Below are 24,823 nucleotides of genomic sequence, written 5' to 3' on the forward strand. Positions count from 1 at the left end.
TGCTTGGTCATTGACATTCTTCAAAATATCTTCCTTTGTGTTAATCATAACAAAGAAATGTATACAGGTTTGGAACAATCATAGGTTGAGTAAATGGCGATAGAATTTTTCATTTTGGGGTGAACTATCACTTTAACTCACAAATCCACGGCAATAAATATTATTGCAATAGATAAGCACCCAATAACACCCCATATCAAATGAGTCAATGTAATAAATTAACAAATGTTTCTTGTTTCTAGTTGTAAATAGTTGTCCGTGGTTCACGTGTACACTTCATACAGCCATTTAAATGATCCTTTTCACAGTTTGGCTAAAACTGCAAATTACAAATTTGTTATGTGAAAGCCCAACCTATGAGTTGTTTGAACCCAAAATGCTGGCCCATTTAACCTATTTTGGGTCATATTTCGGGTTCATTTAAACCAACAGTTGGGATCATTCCTTTGACTCAAAGCTGGGTTGAAAATAATCAAGCTTTTGTTACAGTGTATTTTGAGGTCAATGTTGTGTTATTTCAAAATGGATAAACCCAACCGTTGGCTAATACAATAAAATATTCAACATTTTCATTTCATATAAAGTTTTTGTGGGTTAATTTAAATCATCATTTGTGTTTGTCCAGTTTTTACCCAACACTGGTTAAATAATCCAACATTGTTTAGAGTCTATATTTTGCTGCACAAACTGTATATGCACAGATACATAGATGCTGCCAGGTGTTGTAAATTAACCTTCAATACGCTGGGTTGTTTCAACTGAAAATTGTGGGTTGTTTCAATCCAGTTTTGGGTCAAATATAATATGCCATGTGAATCATTTAGGCAGAAGAAAAGACGCATTTCTAATGCTTAGAAATACATGAGAAAGGCACAGATTTCACAGACGGTCCACCTGCTCTGGGTTCAGCAGAGAAACAGGCAGTGTTCACATCTGATTCAGCCTGCAGCTGATCTTTTCTGGCCTCGGTGTGACCCGTCTCTCTCTCTGTCTCTCTCTCACACACACAGTGAATGTAGAGAGTGTGACACACACAGTACAGCTGATGATGCTGAGAGGAGCTGTCCACACGTGTGGTGCTGAAATCACAACGGCCTTATGGATGATTCTGCAACATGTTGCTCTGTTTCAAAACCCAGCAAGCTGGTTTGATGCCTACCCTCTGTTAGGCTACTGTGGGGTTATGAAACCTTACAATTGACCATTTGCTCTACATAGGTAGGGTTCGGTGTTGCTAATCTATTTAGTGGGCATCATTGTGGTAACTAACTCGTATAACTAAGCTGCAGAACATGAAGATTCTTGATTTCATTTTATTCTCCAATACTTTGAGAAAATATTTCCCTCCCACTTTTAAATCAAATACACTTGTGGCATCAAGACACTGAACCAGACTTTACTCCAATCATGTCTAAAAAAACACGAGTTTGCACAGACATCCTTTTACGGTACATATAGCAGAATACATGTATCCTTCACTGTAGGTGTATTGTAAGTGACTAAATGACTACTAATTGAAGGTACCTGTATGGCAGCGAATGTGCTGGATCACTCCTGCTTCAGTCGTTCACTGAATAATGGCACGCTGTGAAAGGTAATGAACGGCACTGAGCCATGAATCAACCGCAGATTTTACTGGCTTCAGTCAATCCTTACTGCCGGATCTCAGCACTAAACTCACTTCACTTGATGAAATAAAAGACAGATTTTATGACGATGTTAAACAGACGGGGACTCACAATTAAGATGAATACAAGCGTCTGATAAGTGGTCATTAATGGTTAAGGAGGCTGTATATATGTCTGAAAGAGTGCTCAGCGGTTCATGACACTTAACAGGATTTTCCTTGTTCTCTTCAAATGAAAGATAAGAGGTCAATACCCTTTCTGTATGTGTATAGAACCAGTGGCTCCTCTGAAGGACCCTGATCATTTCATTCTAATCCTAACCATTTGAGCATAATAAACATGGCAAATCAAAGGTCATTTGTGCCTTAAAGGAACAGCAGCAAACAATTCATTCCTACTTTTAGAAGGTGGAAAATAATCCTGAAAAACGAAATAATCTAAGAATGTTGACTGCCATTTTAAGCAAACTACAGGAAAAAATGAAATGAATATGAATCATAAAAAACAGAATTGCTAAATTAATTTAAAGTTTTTAGGACGCCCTCTCTCTACCATTGCGCATGCAAACTGGAAGCTTGTCCCAAAAAGTCAATACTACAAGTCAATGTCCAGACAATATTACCACAAACCTTATCCCAAAAAGGGGATAATTCACCCCAAAATAAAATGAAAATACCCTAATGCCATTCCTAACCCATATCAGATTTTTCCATCTTCACATTCGGCTTCTTATTGACATCCATTATAAGGAAAAAGACATTCTCCAATACATTTTCCTTCATGTTCCGGTTTTGAACATCACAGACAAACTTTTCTTTTTGTGTGAACTATTTCTTTATCACAGAGAGTAAAAGTGATGTGTGTGGAGAGATATGATAGTTGAGAACGTGTGTCCTCCAGCTGTCATACACACACTAAAATACAGCCGTGGCCCAAAATCCAGCGACTCAGAGTCTAAGCTCTTTGGGCTGGGTTCCCGGGCACAGATTAAGTTGAAAGTCTAACTAAAAACTGCATTTAAAGGAACAATCAGCTCTGAAAGTTTGATCTCTTTCACTTTGTGTCTGGAAACCACTCAAAGCTAAATTCAAAGAATTTGGAGATCGTCTATATTACAAACTAATGCAAGGTTTATGAACATAGAACTTCTTTTATAACCCTGAATGAAATCCCTGCTCAAAACACGACTGATGACAAATGCATCAAACTTCCTACAGTCTCCATTTACTTCCCAAACATTTGAATAAACTTCTATATTACGTCATTAATACATTCTATTTTATATATTGTTGGTGTCCTTCCAAACTGTTTTTCAGGAAATTACATTTTAAATGAATAAATGTTGGCAAAGCACTTTTTATTGGTTTGATATTTGCAAAAGGGTGACTTATAATAATGATTTACAGCACAATAAATAAATAATGAAATATGGAGATATGATGTTTCAGAAGGATATCAGCAATATATTACAATGTGGGTAGGGAGATGTTCATGGAGCTATTTAAGTTTATTAATTAAAATTCATCATAAGCCAGAGCTGACAGCTATCTGACAGGTATGTAATTGTCTGTGTTGGGATGTGTGTGTGTGATAGTCTACTATTTTGTGTGAGTGTGTTTGTGTGTGTGTGTTAAACCATTTGCTGGCATCATATTAGCAGCAGTCCAAACATCTGGTTAAAAACACGCATATAATCCTGAATCACACATACAAACATTCTGGTTGGAAGGCAGCATGGGTTAAAAGATAAACAAACGTGCATTTTTAACATATTGGACATTAGACAAACCATGACAAAAGACAAACTATTCCCCCCAAAAACACATTACTGCTAAGTTGAGTTATGGATTTTGACACATTGAGACACACTGACAGTTCAGTGTAGATAAAGGACAGAGCCCACATAAAGGAAAATCTACCAAACTTAAATCTCAACATTCTCTTTTTTCTTAAGTGGTAGAGATGATGGTTGGACCAAAAAGGAGAGAAGTGAGATATCTGAAAGAAGGAGGAGGGATATAAAAAATGCATAAATACTGGCTGCTACACATAACTGGCTGTCCCAGTCTGACCCTAGGGCATTGTGGGTAAAGTTACCACTCTATTGACTTTACAAGCTGTTACATGTTTAAAGTGAGCCACTGACAAAAAGCAGACATCATTCATTGACATTACAGACGGATAGATCACAGCCACATACAGTGATGAAGAGAACGACTACTGCTAACACATAGGACAATAGCCACTTGTTAAAGTCCACAGGAAATCATATATGTTTTTACATTTAAATTTATGCATTTGGCAGACGGTTTCAGTGCATTGCACTATACATTTGTTTCTGACTATGTGCAATCACCCATGACCTTGCCGTTGTTAGCGCCATGCTATAACCACTGAGCCATTTAATTTTTTTCCCTCTCTATTTTGTCTTGGGTAAGTAATATGTCTTGTATTGTTTTATGTTTGAGATGTCTGTATGTATTATTAAAAAAAGCAAAGTTTGGGGAATTAAGTATGAACATGTAAGCATTAAAGGGACAGCTCGCCTAAAAATGAAAATCTTAATTTACTCACCCTCAAGTTTTTCCAAATCTGTCTTTGTTTTGATGAAAGCAGAGAAAGATATTTGGAAGAATGCTTGTTACCAAACAGTTCTTACCATAGTAGGAAAAATTGCTTTATACATTACTTTTGTTCTGTTGAACACAAAATAAGATACTTTGAAGAATGTAGGAAAGCAAAGCAGTTCTGAAGCACTTTTGACTACCATTGTCATTTTTCCTACTATGGTAGTCAATGGGGTCCAAGAGCTGTTTGGTTACAAGCATTCTTCCAATTATCTTTCTCAGTGTTCATCAGAACAAAGAAATGTATTAAGATTTGGAACAACTTGAGGGTGAATAAATGCTAATACAGATTTTATTTTAGTGTGAACTGTCCCTTTGAGGGTATCTACAAACTAGTGTGCGCTAAAACAGCAACAAAAAACTGTCCTTAGGAAATCAAATCATTCAAAGCAAACGGTCTCCCACCTCCACAAATACGGCCTTATGGTTTCTTTGACATCATTCTGCACTTCAGCTTGTGAACGAAAAGGGGGCGGGTTCACTCAATATGTCCGTCATAACTTCCTGTTAAGTGGAAATTACATCGACACCTGGAACAAAGCTATGCACTTCAAGGCACTTCAGAGGAACTATCATGTTTTGTCTTTCTCACATCAAGGTTTGATGAGTAGATTCTGCATAAACTATCTTTTCTAAACTCAAGTTTTAGTTCTCGTTGTTGAATAACGTTTGATCTCACCTTCAGTATTAAACATTTGCAAGCACCGTAGTTTGGGCAGTTGCGCGGAGACCTTGGACTGCTCTTCAAACAATATTGTCAGAAGCGCTGAATTAGTTTCTACGATTAGAATCTGTGCACACTTACAGTATTCCTGCACTTCTCCATGTTTCCAGCGTTGGATTGTGTATCGATCAGTATTGATTTCCATACCGTCCTGAGGAGCGAGTGCGAGAGCGACAGAGACGGACTGAATTTATGATCTGCATGTGGCTGCCATGTATTTAGCACAAAATGACCTTCGACGCTTGGAAACCGTGAGCTGAAATCAAATAAACGACGGCGACCCACCGAAACATAGAGAAACATTCCTACATATCTATAAATCATGACTTTGCCTTTAAAGGTGCATGTTTGATAATCAAACTTTACAAGTTGTTACCAGTGTGTTTACCTGTATTCGAAGCAGAGATGTTCCTGGTGCTGTGCTCTCAGGTAAACTGATGTTGTAAAGCGTCTGGCTGAATATGGGCCTGTTGTCGTTCTCGTTGATGAGGTCGATGAAGACTCGGGCGAAACCCACATGTTCAAAAAGAGACTCATTGGCATACAGCTGGAGAAGAGAGCAGATCTTCAGACATCACCACATCTACTCGATGTGTCAATATTGCAACTGTGCTGCTTGCATTAGAGCAGATGTTGAAGAAGACAAGAGGCTGAAGAAACACACTATTTATTGCTTGAGGTATCACCTGACTGAAGGAACCGCTTGTCTTTGTCTGAAAAACGCTTGTGTCTTGTAATGTTGTTGTACTAGATTGCAGTCATTTGTCAGTTCGGCTACTAACTCCATCGCTGGAGGGGGCGGCTTTAGTCGGTTAAACTAAATCAAGTGTAAAAACACAGACGAACTGCACCGGCACAACAGCAATGCTCAATCCGTACCCACAGTATTTAGATAGTATTTCATTCTAAATCTGTTTTTAATTACCATACAAACAAGACATGACAATTCATTTTCAGATTATTCTAAACGATTAAAGAAATAAAACGGGTGCAGAACTGTTGCGCTTTGAGAAAAATTTCTGAAATTCATAATGCATAATGTTTAATGTGTGCCTCATATTAAATTCTCCCCGCGAAGATAAAGAGACTCCCTGAATCCAAGGACATTTCAACACACGCCCTTAAATATCCTACGCTGAGATGACTATGTGATTGTAATAAATATGCATTAAGAAGTACGAATACCTACAAATGCATAACCTGCAGCCATTCATCATTTTTATACTTTGCATAAAAAATATAAATACACGCTGATATATTACTTATGCATTTATTTATTGTCTGGAACTGACGGAAAAAAAACGTAATTGAAATGTTCATGTTTACCAAATACACACATTTCTTTGCTGACCACATATGGCATGTGAAAAACGTACATATGTGCATTTATATACCTACACATATGAGAATAGATTGGAAATAATCAAGCAGGATTTGAGATTTGTAAATGCATTATTGAGCTTGCGTTGGTGTACGCTGAACTCACAGAAAAACTGTAGCTCCTGATGGTTTCGAAGTCCAGCGGGATGGCCACACGCACACGGATGTCTGCTCTTCCCTGAACCGAGGTGGGAGAGATTGTGAAGTGATCCGAATTATTCCCTGTCAGGACCACCTGAAACATACTGTTCACTCCCTGGAGAGACAAAACACATTAAGGACGCTAAGAAATAGAGGTCGGCACACTCACAAAAAAGTCGCAAATATGCCCAAATACTTCTTCACCTGAGTTTAGAAGTAAGAGAACTGTACCATAGTCTCCCCTAGCATTTCAGCAGATATCTCGACAATTTGAAGAAATATTTGTCAGGACATCAAATTTTAGACGAAATTAACAGAAGTAAAAATAAAATTATTTCAACTTAAAAACGTTAGTTCAAAAGTGGACTTAAAGGCGCAGTGTGTAGTTTTTTGTAGGATCTATACACAGAAATGCAATATGATATACATAACTATGTGTTCAGAGGTGTATAAAGACCTTACATAATGAAATGTTGTGTTTTTATTATCTTAGAATGAGTTATTTCTATCTACAAACACTGCGGGTCCCTTTACATGGAATTCACCATGTTGTTTCTACGGTAGCCCAAAACAGACAAACTGCTCTACAGAGTGCGTTTCATGAATACGTTATCTGCTTCGGCAAAGAAGCGAACACGTGACGACATAAGTGTTCTGTGTTCAGCCACCGTAGTGCTTCGAAACGAGTGAGCTGTTGGTTGCAATTCACAATCTCACCACTAGATGCCGCTTAAATCTCCACATTGATCTTTTAACTTAGCTTTACAAGTCATTGCAGACCTAAATTATATTTAACTGATTTAAAAAATAAAGTTGCATTTGTATAACCTAAAAAATCCAGTTAAACCAATTTCAACTTTATTTAATAAATCAGTATAATATAATATAAGTGATTTGATTTAACATACTTTAAATGTAAAGTCATGAAGTTTTTCAATATATGCTAGGCACATTTATTTTAAATATTTTATTTATATTTGTATTTTATAATATCAATTGAAGAAGAACATCCGTCAATGTTGACACTTCATGTATGTATATGTATGTCATAAATATGTAACAGGACTCCATGTCTCATGAAGAATAAAAGCATAACCTCTAAGCATCATTTTTTTTTCTCCGAGATCTTTTTATTATATAGACACAAATAAAAGTGGCTATTTCAAATAATACAAGTAACACAATTCTCGGTAATCGTGTCTCTCTCACAAACGCTCTGCTGCAGGTACACAGAGAGATGACGGCAGAGCCTCATTACTGTCATCTCTCTTCTGTTAGCAGCGGAGGCCGGTGAGATGAACGCACATCTGGCGGCACGCAAACTCTTCCACTCTACCGTCACACTATCTTTGAAAGCACAATCATCAAATAGTGCACGAAATACAAACTGAGATTAAATAAAAAGTGTTTGTGTGCGATGCTGAAAGTTACAGTGATGGAGCGATGTGCTGACTGAGTTATGCCAGCTGTCACAACAAATTTTTGTCGAGAAGAAATATCTGGAATGTAGTTTAAACTGATGTGAGTCAAACATAGCGACACACACACGGACATGAGCACATATACAAACCCATTAAAGAAAGCAATATTGTCAAGTGTGGAGAGTAGAAAGTGTGATTGATTATTGTGTGTGTTTACTCGCTGCTTATCTCTACTAAGTCCAAACTTATCTATCGCTACAATCACTTCATCTCTTCTTGTCTCCTTCTCTCTTTCTTTTTTTTGGCGTAATCTCTCTTTCACACACAAGAAAAGAGACGATGGGTTTTGGGTTTAGATTTATCAGATTACGCCACACACTTTTGCACACTTGCACTTACATACCATGTATTATTTTTTGAATCTGTGATTTGAAGCCAACTCTGTAAAATTATTTTAGATTTTTTTCTATTTTAGACATTTCTTTCATTTTTGGTTAATCAGTTCAAGCTGTTGGTTTTGATGCGTCAGTTTATGACTCCGATTCAACGTTTTTTTTACATCATGGCTGTTGACAGAGATATACATTACAAAAATATTCACAATTGTTGCTATTTATACCTATACATGCTCTATTAGTATATAAATACTAATAATATATATATAATGTAGATTTCTCATTACTTTCTTTGTTAATTCATCCCGTTACTTTCCAATTTCTATATTCATTAAAATTATTACAATTTCTATATTATTGTCTGTTTTACAACAGCTTTTTTCATTGTGCAACAATTGTCAATAAATTGAAATAAATGAATATAATAACACATATAAATGATTTCTGTCCTCAATTAAAAATAAACAACAAAAAAAGTCTTTATTATTAAACAAGGATTTTACTGTATTTTTCTTTTGAACTTTTTGAATAAAAGTGGCTAAAATGTCTGTTTATACATTTAGAATTCCTTTTTTAATTTTTTTATATATTAATACTTTTTCAGCAGCAACAACATAAACAAACAGTATTTGACCTAACTTTACTTCCAGTGGAATCAATAACTGTTGAGTAGTTTTAATTAAATGTAATATCATTAATATACAATCAAATATTAATATTAATTAAATCTCAAATTAATTGTTATATAATAAACAAACATGGACCTGAAGTTAACCTCAGGCCAGAGAGTGCATCTGATAAAACTGTCTAAAATGTTGGGATTTATACTAAATATACTCAAAAGTAATTTTGTGAGTATTTTAGGAAATATATTTGAAATATTTTAAAATGATTATATTTTATATTGAATATCAAATATACAATATATAACCTAATATCTGTATAAAGAAAAAATCCATTACACTTAATAAAGCACACAAACAGTCACACACACACACAAACACGCACATTCCATTTGCAGACGAAGCCATTTGTGACCACAGCGTGGGGAATTGATCCGGACAGAGAAAATAGTTTCAGAGTTCAATAAACATTTAACCGGAGGTGTTTCCATACAGGCAGAAAGAACAAGAAAATAAAAGAGTGCACGCTTGAACGCATGAAAAAGAGCAATAACCCAAGTGTGCCGCTTACACAAAACAGAGCAACACTCCAGGTTAATCTGTGATATTCACTTCTTTTATTTCTCTCGTTTATGAAAATCTCTCCATCACGTCGCTCCTCGGGCTGGACGCTGTAATTGAGGAGGTGAATGGAGAGCCGGAGGGCTCGCTGTGGGGTATCTGACCAAATAAACACACACGAAACAGATGGGCGGAAAGAAACTGAGATTTAAAGTTCGGCATCAAAGTCAAACCCTTGAAGACAAAAACAATCACGAGACTCATTTGTCCAAACGTACTTTTCTAAATCACCCTGTTTTACGATCTGCAAAATATCATAAACGCAAACGCTACGAATGCAAATGTCATCGTGAGACAACAAACAATATTTTTCTTGATAGTTAAAAGTTTGCTGTAGGAGTGACTGACAGCATCGTTCATCATGAGTCGAGTATTCTGATCTGCTCTTTAGCGCTAATGAACGCAGACTGCAATTGCTGACATAATACTTCATTATCTCGTAATGATCTTCAGTTTAAAAGCACGCTGGATGAGATCCTCTAACGACAAGTGCTTTTATAGCTTTAAAGGTAATGTGTGTCATTTTTTTGATGCTAAAATACGTTCCTCCATCCCGGCCTCATTCGCAAAGACACTCATTTTATGTAAAATATAAGCACTGTGGCTCTGTTAAAACTCAACGCTCGGTTTGTTTGAGTGGAGTGTACAAGAAACCTATTATTTCTCTATTATGTTTCTTTTGGAGACACAAACTGTTTGTCGATCTCAAGATGTTTCTTTAAGTCAATTTGGCATCTTTTTATCACATCTGTTTTTACCTTATCATCTACAAAAAAGTGTTTTTGTGCATAGGCCTATCCGACCCAATCCACCAAATTATCGCTTAAAAAATAAGATGCACCTGTAATATTTAATGTGTCAACAACACAACACACAGTAAAGGCAAAGTATCCAGCGCACATTTCTATCCATAATCAAAACAACTACCAAAGGTAAAAAAACTTCAGTCACGTTCACTCGCCACACCGAAGCGACACGGAGGACGACGCTCTAGATCGATGGAGGAATTACATCGGCGGTTAAAATAACCACCTTGTTGTTGTTTGGGGCGCTTAGAGAGCCATTGTGGCTGATGGGGGCTATTTAGAGAGCCATCCAATATGCAGGGATGTCAGCGCTCACCGGCTATAAGCGTAATTGGCCGTCCATTTGCTTGATCCTCTACAGAGGAGATAAAAGCCGCCTGTCACACACACATCAGCAGGAAAGTTTGAAGATGAGCCATGCAGAAAACCTTTGAAAAACTCTAGAAAATTCATGTTCCTACAGTATTTGTGAGCGTTAATAATGTGTAAAGTGTTCGTATGCATTGGAGGGGCAGGTGTGGAGTTTAATGCACTGAGGACAACAGTAATATGGAAATATGAGGTTTCAGAAGGACAGGAGCAATGTATTTACTTTACTATTATGTCAATGCATTTAAATCCATGACATTGGAAACTGTTCAGTGTATTAAAATGCTCAATTTTACATGCATCATCTTATGTTTTCTACAAGAAATATCATACAGCAAAGTGAATCATCATAATAACATCCATTCATATGAACAAGTCGAGGAAATAACCGGACAAGCAGCTGAACGTGAAAAACCAAACTTAATAGTTATTCATACCCCAGTGCATGTTGGGACAGTTTACAATCTGCATCTACTTCTTGTTTAACTTTTAAAATCAGAGAATATCTTGCAAGAAAATCTAAAATAATCAAATAAATCTTTGGTTATATAATCTGCATTATTATCTTGATCTAAAAATAAGTCTTACAGCATAAAAGGAGTAAAAAAACTTCTTTCCGTGGGCTTCCTATTCAAACCCAGTTGGTCTCTTCAAACACATGCACATCGAGACTGAGGTGTTTATTAAACTCTCAGAGCCGCTGGAAGATTCATCTTGCATTAGGATCAGAGTCAAGTCTCATTGTGTTCAAGAGTCTGCTATCTCTACTGCATGATGACTCGCTGTCTCCAAAGCTCTGGTGCTAAAAGTGTACGGTGGCAAAAATGGACAGCGATTTCTTCCCTGAAAGAGGAAAACAATTTGTTTTTTGTCATAGTACAAAACATTGGAAAAGGGAAAACCGGAAGATGTGTCAATGAAAGAGGAGGGGAGAGAGATTGTTGTACCAAATGTGTCATAGTAAAAATATTGTATACAGAAATGACTTGTGAAGCCAATTTGATTGTTCTTCAAAATTTAAGGCAGCAAAAAAGTGTAGTGTCTCAGGGAAAATCTGAGCTTTGCTCTCCATTTATTCACATAAATGAAATCTAGGTTAATTTTCTATTGTAATCTAGATGTCTATTGAAATCAATTGTCATTTTTGTGCTAGATGACTTTCAGTATTAAAACACCAATTTTGGCTGTTTAGATGGTGATCAGTACTTAATGACACTCATCTGTCTTTGAAGGGTGAAGGGTAAGGTAAGGGCACTTGGATATGATGGAAAGAGAGGGAAGACTAATATAATTTTGATATGCCAATCAAAAGTGACAGGGCAGTAAAAGTGTTTGAGGTAAAGCTGTACGGTGATAACAGCCTTGCAGAAGAACCTCAATCACATTCATTTTTACACTTCTTCCCTTTCCACCAGTTTTTACATCTAACCATCCTGTGCCCTTACTTATAAATACACAAATGACTTGTTTTTATGGATGCAAAAATGATAATCAACATTTTGTCACTTCAATATGGACCTTGACATGTTCTCCTTACTGGATTTTAATATTTACAAGTTGTACAATTTCTGTAACAACCCTGTTGAAAAAAACAGCATAAATATATTAGGTTTCTCTTCTTGTTATGTCAATGTATAGTAATTTATCAAAACTAACAAAAATGCTCAGGAAGAATGTCATTTTTTGCAGTGTTATGCCAGTTATGAGACCAGTCACTTCTTGCTCATTTTGAATATCGAAAGTCAAAGTGTTTTCATTTTGATTGAAGTAAAGTTGAACTCAAATTAAAAATAGTACTAATAGGAAAAGATTAAGTAATAATGAAATCTACACTAAATTACTGTCAATCCTGCTGCAAAATTACCGCAAAGTTTACAAACCAGCATATGCAGTTTTTACAACAGGGAAGGCACTGAAATAAAGATGGAGATGTCCTCCGTGAGAACTTGGTTGCAATATTTCTGTACCTGGACTTCTGGAAACCTCTTAAAAATAAAAATGCTAGAGAAAAGGTTCTTCACAAGGAAGCCATAGAAGAACCATTTTTAGTTCTGCAAAGAAGCATTCAGTCAAAGGTTTTTAAAGGAACCATTTATTGCCCATATAGTCTTAAGAATATTTTTCTACCACAAATAAACTATTGTGAAACATGTTTTGCGGATGCTGAAGGTTGTTTATGGAAGCATGCAGCCAAAAATGGTTCTAAAACACCTGAACATCTAATCGCTGGATAAGATTCATAAACGTTTTATATATTTTTGAACTACAGCATTATCCAAAAAAAATTGTGTCTGGCAGTGTGAATGTGCAATAAGTGAAGCCTGCTGACTTGTGTTTCACATACGATATAAATGTGCTGAGTGTAAAGTATGTCCATCTCAGCCAGCGTAAAGATCAAAAGTTTCGGACTGACAATGTCAAAAACTGCCTACAGATCTAAAAGAGTTAGCGTTGAGTTATGTGAAGACGTTGCTGATGTTGACTGACAGGGATTGAGCGGGATGTTACAGGTGAGAAAGCTTGACGTCTGACCGATTCGCTCTCGTTCAACAGCTACATACAAGCCATGAGCCCGGACAGAAGCTTCTAACATCAGAAAAGTCTGGACTAGATGTTTTATGTGCTGAACAATCATTATGTGTCAAGAATAAAATCACATGTAAAGAATCACAACACTTTCATCCAGGTTCGAGGTGCTATGTTTACAGTATCTCACCTCATCTTTGTCTTCAACCTGTATGAAGAGAGGAAGAGCAAAGCCGACATGCGCCAGCTCAGTGATGAGGACGCGGTATTCAGAGCTGTTAAATCTGGGAGGATTATCGTTCTTATCGATCAACAGGATGGTGAAGGTGGTCATGACTGTAGCAGATGAGGGCGTGCGGTCATCATTCAGTTCAGTAGCCTAGAGAGAAATAAAAAGAACCAGTTCATCTGATGTATACAATATCAGTACATTTAACTCACTGTTTAAACTTATAAAACGGCTGACACACATTCTGCCCACTTGTTCTTGTTTTAGGAACTGGATGAATTTCGGAAAATGGAGTTTACTGAACTGAAATGAAGGGATTTTACCATATTTTTAACCAGGATTTTGTATGCAATCTTTGCAAGCATTTATGTTTATATTTCAACTATTTGACTATTTTGTACACTACACTATTCTGAAGAAATGTTAGGAATGGATTTAAACTGAATACTTATTGATATCTAAAAGAATAATCAAATAAGATAAAATATTTAATTTGCAAACATGTAAAGGAGAGCAAGGTTATTAGAGTTTACTAAAATTAAAACCAAACATATTAAAATAAAATAAATTAATAATAAATAATAAAATAAAATATGATCATCTAAATATAGCATCTAACAACAATAAGAAACGTTACCTGAGCAATAAACTGAAACAAGTTTAAGTTGAGGCTAAAAAATAATTAACTCAAAATAAATAAATAATACAAATATTTATTTAAATATGTATTGTTAATAATCGTATAAACCATATACCACATCAAAAAATGACAAAGACATAAAAATAGAAAATAAGATAATGATAGAAATAAACGATACAAAACATGAACAACAAAAACAAAATATTCATAAAACTACAAAAACAAAACTGTAGTAACTCTGGAGGAGAGAAACATGACAAACATTGTGAATGAGTGTAAAAGTGTAATATTTGTACAGTAGAGTACATAATATCACACACATTTGTCAGAATGTCATGAAATCATTCAGATCTGTTTATTTGTAAAGAAAAAGAAGCAGTTCTGAAAAAGAACCGTTTTCTGTTCCCACCAGCAGGAGACAAGAAATGAGAAAAGACGGATGTGATAATAGAAGGAAACTGGCAGTAAGTCGCGTTAACGTTAAGACCTCAATCTCTTCCATTTGTTCTTTATTAAATCAGAGGGGAGGATTCTGGGAGAAATCCCACAGGTCTGCGGTAAGTGGGGGCACGCAGAGGCCAGCGGAGCACGGCAGACCCAGACAATAGCATTTAGGATGAACAAGTCTTATCGACAGGAAACAATTGCTCACTTTCCTGCCTCTCCTGCTCTCTCTCTTTCTCTCTTTGTGAGTTAGAAACAAACGGGAATAAAAAGGAATAATAGTGTTTTGTGATGGAGGAATGCTGGATGAATAGAAGCGATGCTACAGGTCAAGGTACATCATAGAATCGTGTCGTTTAACACCCGTTTGCCCATCCCATCCTAAAATGAATGCGCTGACCTCCAGCCCAATGTACTCCAGCTTATCCAAACTCTGTGAAGTTGAGAAATTAGTTTTATTACTTTCCACTCAAAATCAATATTGCCACCAATGAGAGAGAGAGAGAGAGAGAGAGAGAGAGAGAGAGAGAGAGAGAGAGAGAGAGAGAGAGTAAAGTATAGAGAAGATGGGGTAAAATAAAAAAGACTGGGTAGGGAGAAACAGATAATGAAAATCTATAACTTATGAATATTTTGGATGGTTTCTCGCTATTGCTTTGAGTTTCAATTTTTGTGGCGAACATTGATTTCAATTTAGAAACTATAGCTGCGGTTTATAACGGCAAACAGAACAGAAGAATCCAAAACACATTTATGAAACTGTCAGGATGGGAATATATATAATATTACACGCACAGCGAAAGTGGCTTCAATAATCAGTAAACATCTAAATGTAACTACAGCGACCCAGAGGAACAATTAACCTTGAAAATGATCCTTGCAAAACAGATCTAAATTCAGACAGAAAACCGCACACGTATGGTCCAAATAGGAGATGTTTTAGGTGTTTTAAAACTAAGTCTGTCCATACTTCTTTTCATCTCCTTCCTTACGTACCCTCAAGAGAAGGCAAAGATGTGTGTGTGAGAGAGTGAATATTCCAGAAGCCCAAAGGTCTGTGATAAAGTCAGCTCTCTGAGATGGAGAAGCAGGAACAAAGAATTTTCCTCGCTCAGGTCTTGAGGGACATTAAAACACACACATACACACACACACACTCCTCCGGCGTTTGGCCGTGGAACTGTCAGCGGGGCACAGAGATAACGATGACATGACACACACACAGCTTCTGTCACATGGTCACTCGGTCCCACAGGGGTGTAAAAGATGTGTAGCATCACAGAATTAAAACTCCATAAAACAAAAAGACTAATACAAGATATAATATCTACACTCGTCTAGAATGTGATTTGATAACAGATTAAGAATTTAAAAGTAATATTCATTAACATTGTGATATTTAAAAATGTTTAGATCGTAAGGTCAGTAGTTCCCAAAGTTTTGCACCAAGACCAAGATTTTTATGTTGAATGTTAAAGGGGTCATATGGTGTGAACACGTGTTTTTCTGTCTTTAGTTATAAGCTGCCGTGTATGTATTAGACACGTAAAATTGCAAAAATTCATGTGTCGGAACAAAATTTGCATTCTATCTCAAAGCGAATGTTCACCCAGACCTGCCTGAAGCGCCTCGTGTAACCACACCCCCACAAATCTACGTCAGTTCGTGGTATGATTTGACGAAGACCACCCAAAGGTATACGCAAGTAAGGTGGGCTTACCTGTCAGTACAATTGCTTTGGAATGATGTTCCAAATATGGCAAGAGGTGTTACATTGCCATCACACGCTTGCATTATTCGACCAATCATTTCGCAATGGTTAACTGGCCAATCATAGCACACCTCGCTTTTCAGAGCGATGAACCTTTTTAAAAATCTGCGCGTTTCAGAGAGGCGGGGCAAAGAGGAGATACAAACATGCACGGTATGTGGGAACCTTTAATCATGTAGACACATTGCATTACATCTAAAACAAATGATTATATTCGTTTTAGCCGTGTCACATGACCCATTCAAGTGGTGAGTCAAAGCAAAAAACTGTACGTTCAATCATTCTGCAATTGTTCTTTTTTTGAAATACTAACCTTTTACGCCCATAAATATCCCATTTATTTAAATAACATATCACTGTTGGGCAAATACCATGAATCTTTAAAACGTTTAAGGAAAAAAACAGTTTTTAAAGTTAACCCGCTTTCTTTAAAGGTCCAGTGTGTGAAATTTAGTGGCATGTAGTGGTGAGGTTGCGCATGGCAACATATAGCTCACTCCAACCCTCCCTTTTGAAGCACTACGGTGGCATTTCTTTCTCACTTCCCACCCATTTAGAATCAACGAATTGAGTCAGTTCAAAATCTTGTACTCATATGTGACCCTGGACAACAAAACCAGTTTTATGGTCAATTTTCCAAAATTGAGATGTTTACATAATCTGAAAGCTGAATAAATAAGATGTCTATTGATGTATGAGTTGTAAGAATAGGACAATATCTGACTGAGATACATCCGTTTAGAACTCAAGAATCTGAGAATGCAAAAAATTGAAAATATTGAGAAAATTGCCTTTGAGGTTGCTAATGGGGGGCACTGCAGAAGGCCATCCACTCACAAAAGGTAGGAAATTTACAAAATATCTTCATGTAACATGATCTTTTCCTAATATCCTAATGATTTTTGGCATAAAAGAAAAATCTATACATTTGACCCATACAATGTATTTGTGTCTTTTATTAAAAATGTTCCCGTGCTACTTAAGACTGGTTTTGTGATCCAGGGTCACATATGTTTAATTGAACACAAATGTAAAGGCACAAGAATACACTGAACTGTACAGAGTATAACACAAATCGTGCCTTGTGTGGATTGTCCAGCTAATGAAACACTAAATAAAATGTCTTTCCAAATTAGCCACGTCCAAAAAACCTCATTACGTTGAACCAGCGTTCTTCGCAGCCTTGCTTTCAATCCTGTCAAACTAAATACTGTATGTTGCGGAAAATGAATAATGAAAGCGCTGACATCAATTCAATTCAGCGGTAATTCCAGTTAATGTGTTGCATTGATAAAGCTGTTCAAATCTAGAGGAATGAATGTGTGTTGTGCGGATTAAAATCACTTTTAATAATCATTAAGAATGGAAGATCAGTCTGGTGTAGTTAGCATGTTTCTGAGCGTTTAAAGGTGGATTTAAAGCTCTGGGGTCCTGCTCCTGCTCCTGATGTGTTCAATGGGAGTAAATGGCTCGATAAATTACAGTCAAACTCTGCAAACATCTACTGTAGGATCAATAATACATTTGGCCGAGTTCCCAACGCTGTACGGTAAAGTACAGAGGTGAAGAAACACAACTCCTGCGCTGGAAACCTGCTGTTAGTCTACAAAGATTCTCATTAACACAACAAACCCTTTATTTTACTTCTAATGTTTATCAAAGTCGTTTGATGAAGGTTATTACATGTTTTTTCTTCAGTTTTTTTTCTCCTTACATTTTTTTTTTGAGAAATGTCTCAACGGTTTTTGTATTCGTACGAAGTCAATGGGGTCCAGTGTTGTTTGGTTACCAAAGTTCTAAAGAAAGTCACATATCATAAATGATGAAATCATTTTCATTTTTGGTGAACTATCCCTTTAATAATGACACTAAATGATTGTCAAGTTCACTACTTGGAAAACTCATTCAGGTGATGAATGAGAGTGACAAGTTTGAGATGCATTCTTCAAAATAAATTGGGTTGTAAAAGTGTTGTGTGAGTCACATCTTACCACACAAATAGCACTTTTTTTGGCACTGTTTGTTGTTGTTGAAATTTCATTGCTATCACTCTTACACCGTGTCCTAACCAAATGCGATGCGATGCCGTGACCTGCGATGAAAAGTTTAATTTCCATGTTAATCAGACATTTTGTCCTAACTAGCCGCGACAGGGCTGCGCGTGAAGCAGCGGCTGCTTCTATTTTAGTAACGGCTTCTATTTCTGCGACGTTTTGGCTGACACTTCAGCCCACAAGATGATGATTGTCGCGTCCAGCCCCTTTTCTGTATTCGCTATGACCAAGCAAATTGCTTATCGCAGGAATCGCATCGCGTTTATTTAGGATGCGGAGGAAACCTCTCATCACATCTGATCGGTCTCAAAACTGAAACATATTTGTTTTCTGTGCCGTGGTGCTGTAGGTTCATAAGCCAAGCTGGAAATATTGTCAGAATATTTAAGTATATCATTCTGTTGAAATGGAATTGATCGATCCCATTCCTTTCAAACACACCTTCACAGTGAGGGTGAATCCAGACGAGTAAAGCGGGTTTTCCCGGTCCAGCTGTCCGCTCACCGTCAGAGATCCGCTGATGTAGTCCAAAGCAAACATGCTGTTGGTGTTACCTGATGAACAGAAAGAAAAACAGGATGATTTTAAGTGCCTAAAGATTAAATATATGATTGACAGCCTCAGTCAAATATGCTTCTGTTTGCATTGAATACTGCCATATTAAACCCAGAAGAACGAAAATTGACATTCATCATAATAGGAAAAAATCCTAAAATATCTGAGGTCAAATCTAAAGGTCGGGGGTCTTTAGGGGCAATCAATGAGGTGACGGGTGACTGAACTCCCTGATCATCATTCTGCCCTCGAGCGGCACATTTAACCTCAGGTCCAATGGGGACTGTCCTTAACTTTAAAATTGTGCATTTATAAAGAATGAATCTGTTTTGACCAAGAAATTAAAGTGTATGCACTGTATCATATAAATGCATAAATAAAGATTGAAAAAATTGTTGAGTCGTCTTAAAATAAGAAGGCAACCATTGACATGCAGGTTTTTGAGTTAACTCAACAAACAGAGACTGAAGTCCAACAACTCAAAAAGTTAAGTTTAAGTCATTAGTTGTCACAACAAAGTCAAGTCAAGTCTCTGGATTACCTTGTTCCTGCTTCCCTTGTGTTTGGATTTATTATTTAGATTATCCTGAACTTTGTTTTGCCCCCTCGTGGAAAGTTTTCTGTTTGTCAGTATTCTTGTTTGCCCCATTGTGGGTTTATTATTTTGTGCCTTAATTGTATCTGTTTTATGCCTCAAACAGGTCAAAACGTTGAACAAATGACTGTTCAAACAGTTTGTGTTGAGTAGATTTATATCGCTTCTGCCGTCGTGTCATGCACTTACACCTCAACATTGAACACACAAACCTCAACCATGGTAACAATCAAAAACCATCATTCATTAAAATAACTCTAAACACAATGGATAGATAGTAACAGTAACAACAATATTAAAGCATAAAGCCAGCAAGAACTAAAACACAAATCTTTAAAAGGAAAACAAAGAATTGAACATGCTGCAATGCATCTTGGGGACTTTCAAACTGCATTGCAATATTGTTTGTTCGGAATACACTGTTTTGTAAGTTGGGCAAACTCTCTGATGCATTTTGACCAAAACGTATAATTGTATTAATATATAAAAAACAATATAATAATATTTCTTATGAACATGTTTAGGATAATTTAGTTCAGTATACAGTATGCAAAACAATCATTTGACTCCTTTATTTAAAAATTCTATGTTCAAGTTACTTATTTATCTTTGTAGGGAGAACATTTTGCAAGTTGGTCTTAAACTTCAGGCTTAAAAGTTACTCTCTCTCTCTCATTAGCATCTCATTTGTCCTAATCATGTCAGATTTAAGTAAATAGCCTATTTTCCTCTTTCATCCTCATCTTTTTTTCTCTCAATCCATTTCTCACATCTGCTGTTTGTTTAATACATGCAAATGATGTCCAACAGATGGACGGCAGGGAGAGAACGATATAAAACTCTTATCTTCCATTTGTTCTAACAAACCTTCACCTCTTTTTTCATAACATCATGTTCTAAACATTATTCGATCACCATCCTTCCTTCTTTCTCATTTCTCTTTCATGACCCTCTCTTCCTCCACCTAATCGTTCATTCAATTCTCCACCTCGAAATTCTCACATTCATCCACTTCCCCATCATTCCTCCCCATTCTCAAACTCATGTTCTTCAATCAGGCCCATCTCATCTCGGGTGTTTGCTATTGTTATGCTAAACCGGACGCAGTCACATCATCGCGGCATCTGTATTGGATTGAGACGGAGCTGTTGCGCATGCATGAGCGACTCTGAGCCGCCCTGCAGAGATAGTCTTGATTTCTACACTCAGAAAGCAATCTGAACCACATGCGTAATGGAAATCAAACAATGGGAATACCCAGATTGATTGAGAGCGCTTGAACCGATCGTACGCGCGAGTGTCTGAGACCGTGAATATATTGACTCCTCTGGGCATCGCCAGCCAATTAGAAAACTCGCTTTAATTCACTTTCCCAAATGGGCAGCGAGACACCAAACGGGCAGCGGCGAGTGGGTCGACCTGATTGATTCTTTAAAATTAGCATGTTTGGCTGTTCACTGAAGTATGACCACTGACGGCGGGTTGATTTAAAAATGATAATAATCCTGATCCGGCAACGCAAATATATTTCTTAAGGTAGACGTGGAGTCGTTCCGAGGACGCTGTGAGGAGGCAATATTCATGGGCTTGGTATTACAAGGGTTGAGGGTTCAGATCATGGTGGTGGGTTGAGAATATGTGAACTATGGAAATATGTTCTCATAGACGAGTCAATGAAATGTCGAACGGTCACACAGGTTAGCTTGCGTGACTACATTAACGAAATAGTTCTCCAAATAAATGAAAGTTCTGTCATTATTTACTTACCTCGGTGTCAGCAAACCAATGTTCGGTTATTTATGACTCATGTATATTATTACAAATTATATCATAAACACAAGAGACTTCTTTACAATTACGAAAAATAAGAAACATAAGACTTAAATATTCTACCTGAAAAGCTACATATACACAAATAGCTTTTTCTCCTGCTTTTATCATATGTTGTTTTTATCTTATGTCATTTTTTTATTCCTTTTCAAATTTTATGGAAATTGTTAATGGAATCCAAAATTATTATTAGTAGTTGTAGGATTAATAATCATTTATAATTTCTATATAAAGCACTTTGATTAATAATATTAATATTAACAATAAGTAGTTTTAAATTAATTAAATAAAAGTATTATTATACTTATTATTACAGAGATGCTTATTGTTTTAGATCCTGTATGGATATCTTTGTATGGAAAATGTATTTCAAGATCCTTAAATTAATAAATAAATAATACACATAAATAAATGAATACAATCATTATTGCATATTTAACTATAATTAAATTGAATATTAGTAAATCATTACAATAACAAAAAAAAACACTGGAACGAGTAATGAACACATTTTTTATGTCTGGACTTTTTCTTTAACTAGAGGCCAGACCCAGGTTAAGTGTATGAAGATCCGTTGGAGTTGCGCTGGTACATTAGTGTCAGATAAACACTCTTCAGAAGAGCGAAGTGATGCTGTGTTCTGCCTGACAGAACAAAACTCTCCCCCACAGAGACTGACATCTCATCAACACACAAAGTGACAGCTGAGAGAATTCTCTCTGTTTGAGAAATCAAGCTCGGCCGAAGTTGATGGAGAGAATAAAGAGAAGAGTTTGAGCGAGTGGAGCTCTGTGGGGGACGAGATAGCTCAGCCACTTTAATCCACTGAAAGCCATCAGCTAAGAGAGTTCACCCACAGCAGCTTAACACAGACACACCGACAGCCCAGAGGATGAGGAGGACAGCCACAGACACATGATGGTTAATTACATGACCGCCGATGGAGATTACTGGGGAAACCCTTGCATTGAATTATTAGTCAGCAGAGAAATTTCAAAATCTATTTTTAAATTGATATAATCAAGACTATCGACAGCAATCAAATCTAAAAAAAATATACATAAGACGGCTCAAAAGTTCATTTAGGGGCCATTCAGACGCATTTTTCCATTCCAATATGCTACTTTCCCATTGATTTTCTTTGTAAACATGCGTTTGACGGACGTGCATGACAATTACGTTGCATCTTTTGAAGCGGCTTGCACATGAGCGCTGCGTTTTTAAGACGCCATGTCAAGTTGAAAATCTACTTTTACTTGCAGCGCTGCTCCTCAATGTCTGTTACTAAAGCAGTGAACCAATAAGAAGAATTTGGAGGCGGGGCAAGCATTGCGAGCTTCTGTTTACAGTATCAAGTTTGCATGACTGTTTTATTTGAAGGCAACGTGGTTCTGTCTGAATGGCCTCTTACTCTTTATAAGTATTTTCCACATTTTTGCAGAATAAGTAACTCATCAAAAATATGTGACCATGCCAGGGAAAATCAGGCTAAAGTCTCAAAATCTAGAGAATCACAGTTTTATTTTAAGCATTAATTTAACTATGATTTTAACCTTTGACGTGGTTGTACTCAAAGAGAGAATATTACATTTTCACAGAATGTTCTTTATATTGTTTATGATGATTTTCATGTATGTAAAAAACAGTAAATCACCCAAAAATGACTTCGGCTGGGTTCTCACAGGCAGGGTCACATATGAAATGCCACAAATGCCACAGACTTTGGGAATTAAATTGTGAATAAAAACTTGAATATAGATTAAACCAAGTTATATTTTACCTGGGGCGTCGCAACCGTGGGGGATGTGGGTGTTTTAACACCCACACTTTTCCCGGTGAGAGGGTTAAACACCCGCACTTTTTTTGCAGTTTTTCTGCAGTTTTGTACAAACGCCTTACAGCAGTCACTCCAGCGTTTCTCTGTCCGCTCTGTGTCTGCGCTCGATGCGGCTGCTTCCTCTCCCCTCCCACTCAATCAGAACACCGGCTTTGAGTGTGACCGGATGATGATTGGCTGTTCTGCCTTAAGTCCCGCCTCTCTTGGTGTGATAGATTTATCGGTTAGCTCGTGCTGAGGAGGCGGGAACGGTAATGGTTATTTACGTCTTTCTTTTCCAGCGACTTTGAATGAGTGTTTATGCTTTCAAAGTTTTTAAATAACCTTGATATGTGTTTGGGGAGATGTTCTGTTTATGTTTTGTTGATATGTCGAGTGTTTTCTGAATTATATTTAGTTTTTAGACTAATGCTAATTGCAAATTGGGATATTGTTCAGAAATAGCTAAATTGGGTTATTTATGTGGCATGCAATATATAAAGTAACTGTGATGAAGAAGGCAGGGAATTGACGAGGAGGAGGGACAAATTGTCCTTGTTAAGCAGTGTATTTATGGGTTTATTGATTTTGATATTTTGAACATTGCTTTTTTTGTTTAGCTGAATACTTTTGTGGATACTTACCTATTATGTTTGATTGTACCTGTTGAAGAACTATGAACGAAAAGTGTATATTATTTTAATGTTTAAAAACAGAAAATTGTTACATTATTTATACCACCAGAGAAAAAGCTTTGTGTGGGCGTTTTTTTATATCTCCCCTTTTTAAGGTGCAAGTAAGCAAACTTTAGCGGTCACAGTCCTGTCAGACCAATGTCACTATCAAGCTTTCCACTGTCTTTCCCCCCTGTGATTATTAAAGTTTTTCTGATTCATTAGCAAGGTTGTGTATTTTCACAACAGAGTTTTGACTTATTTTCTGTGTGTTCCGAATGTGTTTTTATACTTTACTAGTATCACACATTTAAATGGGAAGCTTTTTATATCTTGTATGTTATACCTTTTGTACCTTTCTGTCATTACGTTCAAGGTTTTCATTGTTTACAAACAAAACACATCCATCCCCCGCACTTTTGAAAAGCTTGCTACGCCCCTGTATTTTACCACCTTCAAAAGTCAGTCTTTGTCAAAAATGTGTAAAACGTTTGTTATTTTATCAAGCGGCTTCTTCAGGTGTCACCCTAAAATGCTTTTAAAATTATTCTATCTAAGTCAAGCATTTTCATAAAGTATGTAGTTTTCTAGTGAAACAAATGTATAGATAACGCAGTTATATTTTTTCTATAAAAGTAACCTTTTATTTGTGTCTATTTTTAAGGGACATTTTACCATTAGTGTGCAGCATGACAATAAAAATGCACCCTAATTGTTTATGAATGTTTCTGATCTCAATGTGCATGTCTTTTACTCCTCTATTCTTTATTTTTTTATAATCAAATGTTTATAATGCAAACAACTTCTCAGATGACGTCAAAACTCGACTCTTTTCAATTTCCCTCTTTACACGCCCTCCAACAATGTGTCAAAATTCAGGATACACATCTTTAACTGTAAAACAAAATCAACGTCTGGGATTAAGGTGTTATGTGTGTTACAATGAGATGTTAT

General features: G+C 36.5%; 1 protein-coding gene across 1 annotated transcript in view; it reads right to left on the bottom strand.

Annotated features, from left to right (window-relative positions):
* Positions 1 to 24,823, bottom strand: part of cdh23 (cadherin-related 23) — a 189,468-nt gene that overhangs the window by 71,792 nt on the left and 92,853 nt on the right. Inside the window, exons 10-13 of the mRNA XM_056761550.1 lie at positions 18,841 to 18,953; positions 13,452 to 13,640; positions 6,466 to 6,615; positions 5,368 to 5,526 (exon numbers count right to left, since the gene is read on the bottom strand). Of these exons, the coding sequence (XP_056617528.1) occupies positions 5,368 to 5,526; positions 6,466 to 6,615; positions 13,452 to 13,640; positions 18,841 to 18,953 (611 nt within the window). The remainder of the gene's footprint in view (positions 1 to 5,367; positions 5,527 to 6,465; positions 6,616 to 13,451; positions 13,641 to 18,840; positions 18,954 to 24,823) is intronic.

The sequence above is a fragment of the Triplophysa dalaica genome, chromosome 11 (assembly GCF_015846415.1).
Source record: "Triplophysa dalaica isolate WHDGS20190420 chromosome 11, ASM1584641v1, whole genome shotgun sequence".
Lineage (NCBI taxonomy): Eukaryota > Metazoa > Chordata > Actinopteri > Cypriniformes > Nemacheilidae > Triplophysa > Triplophysa dalaica.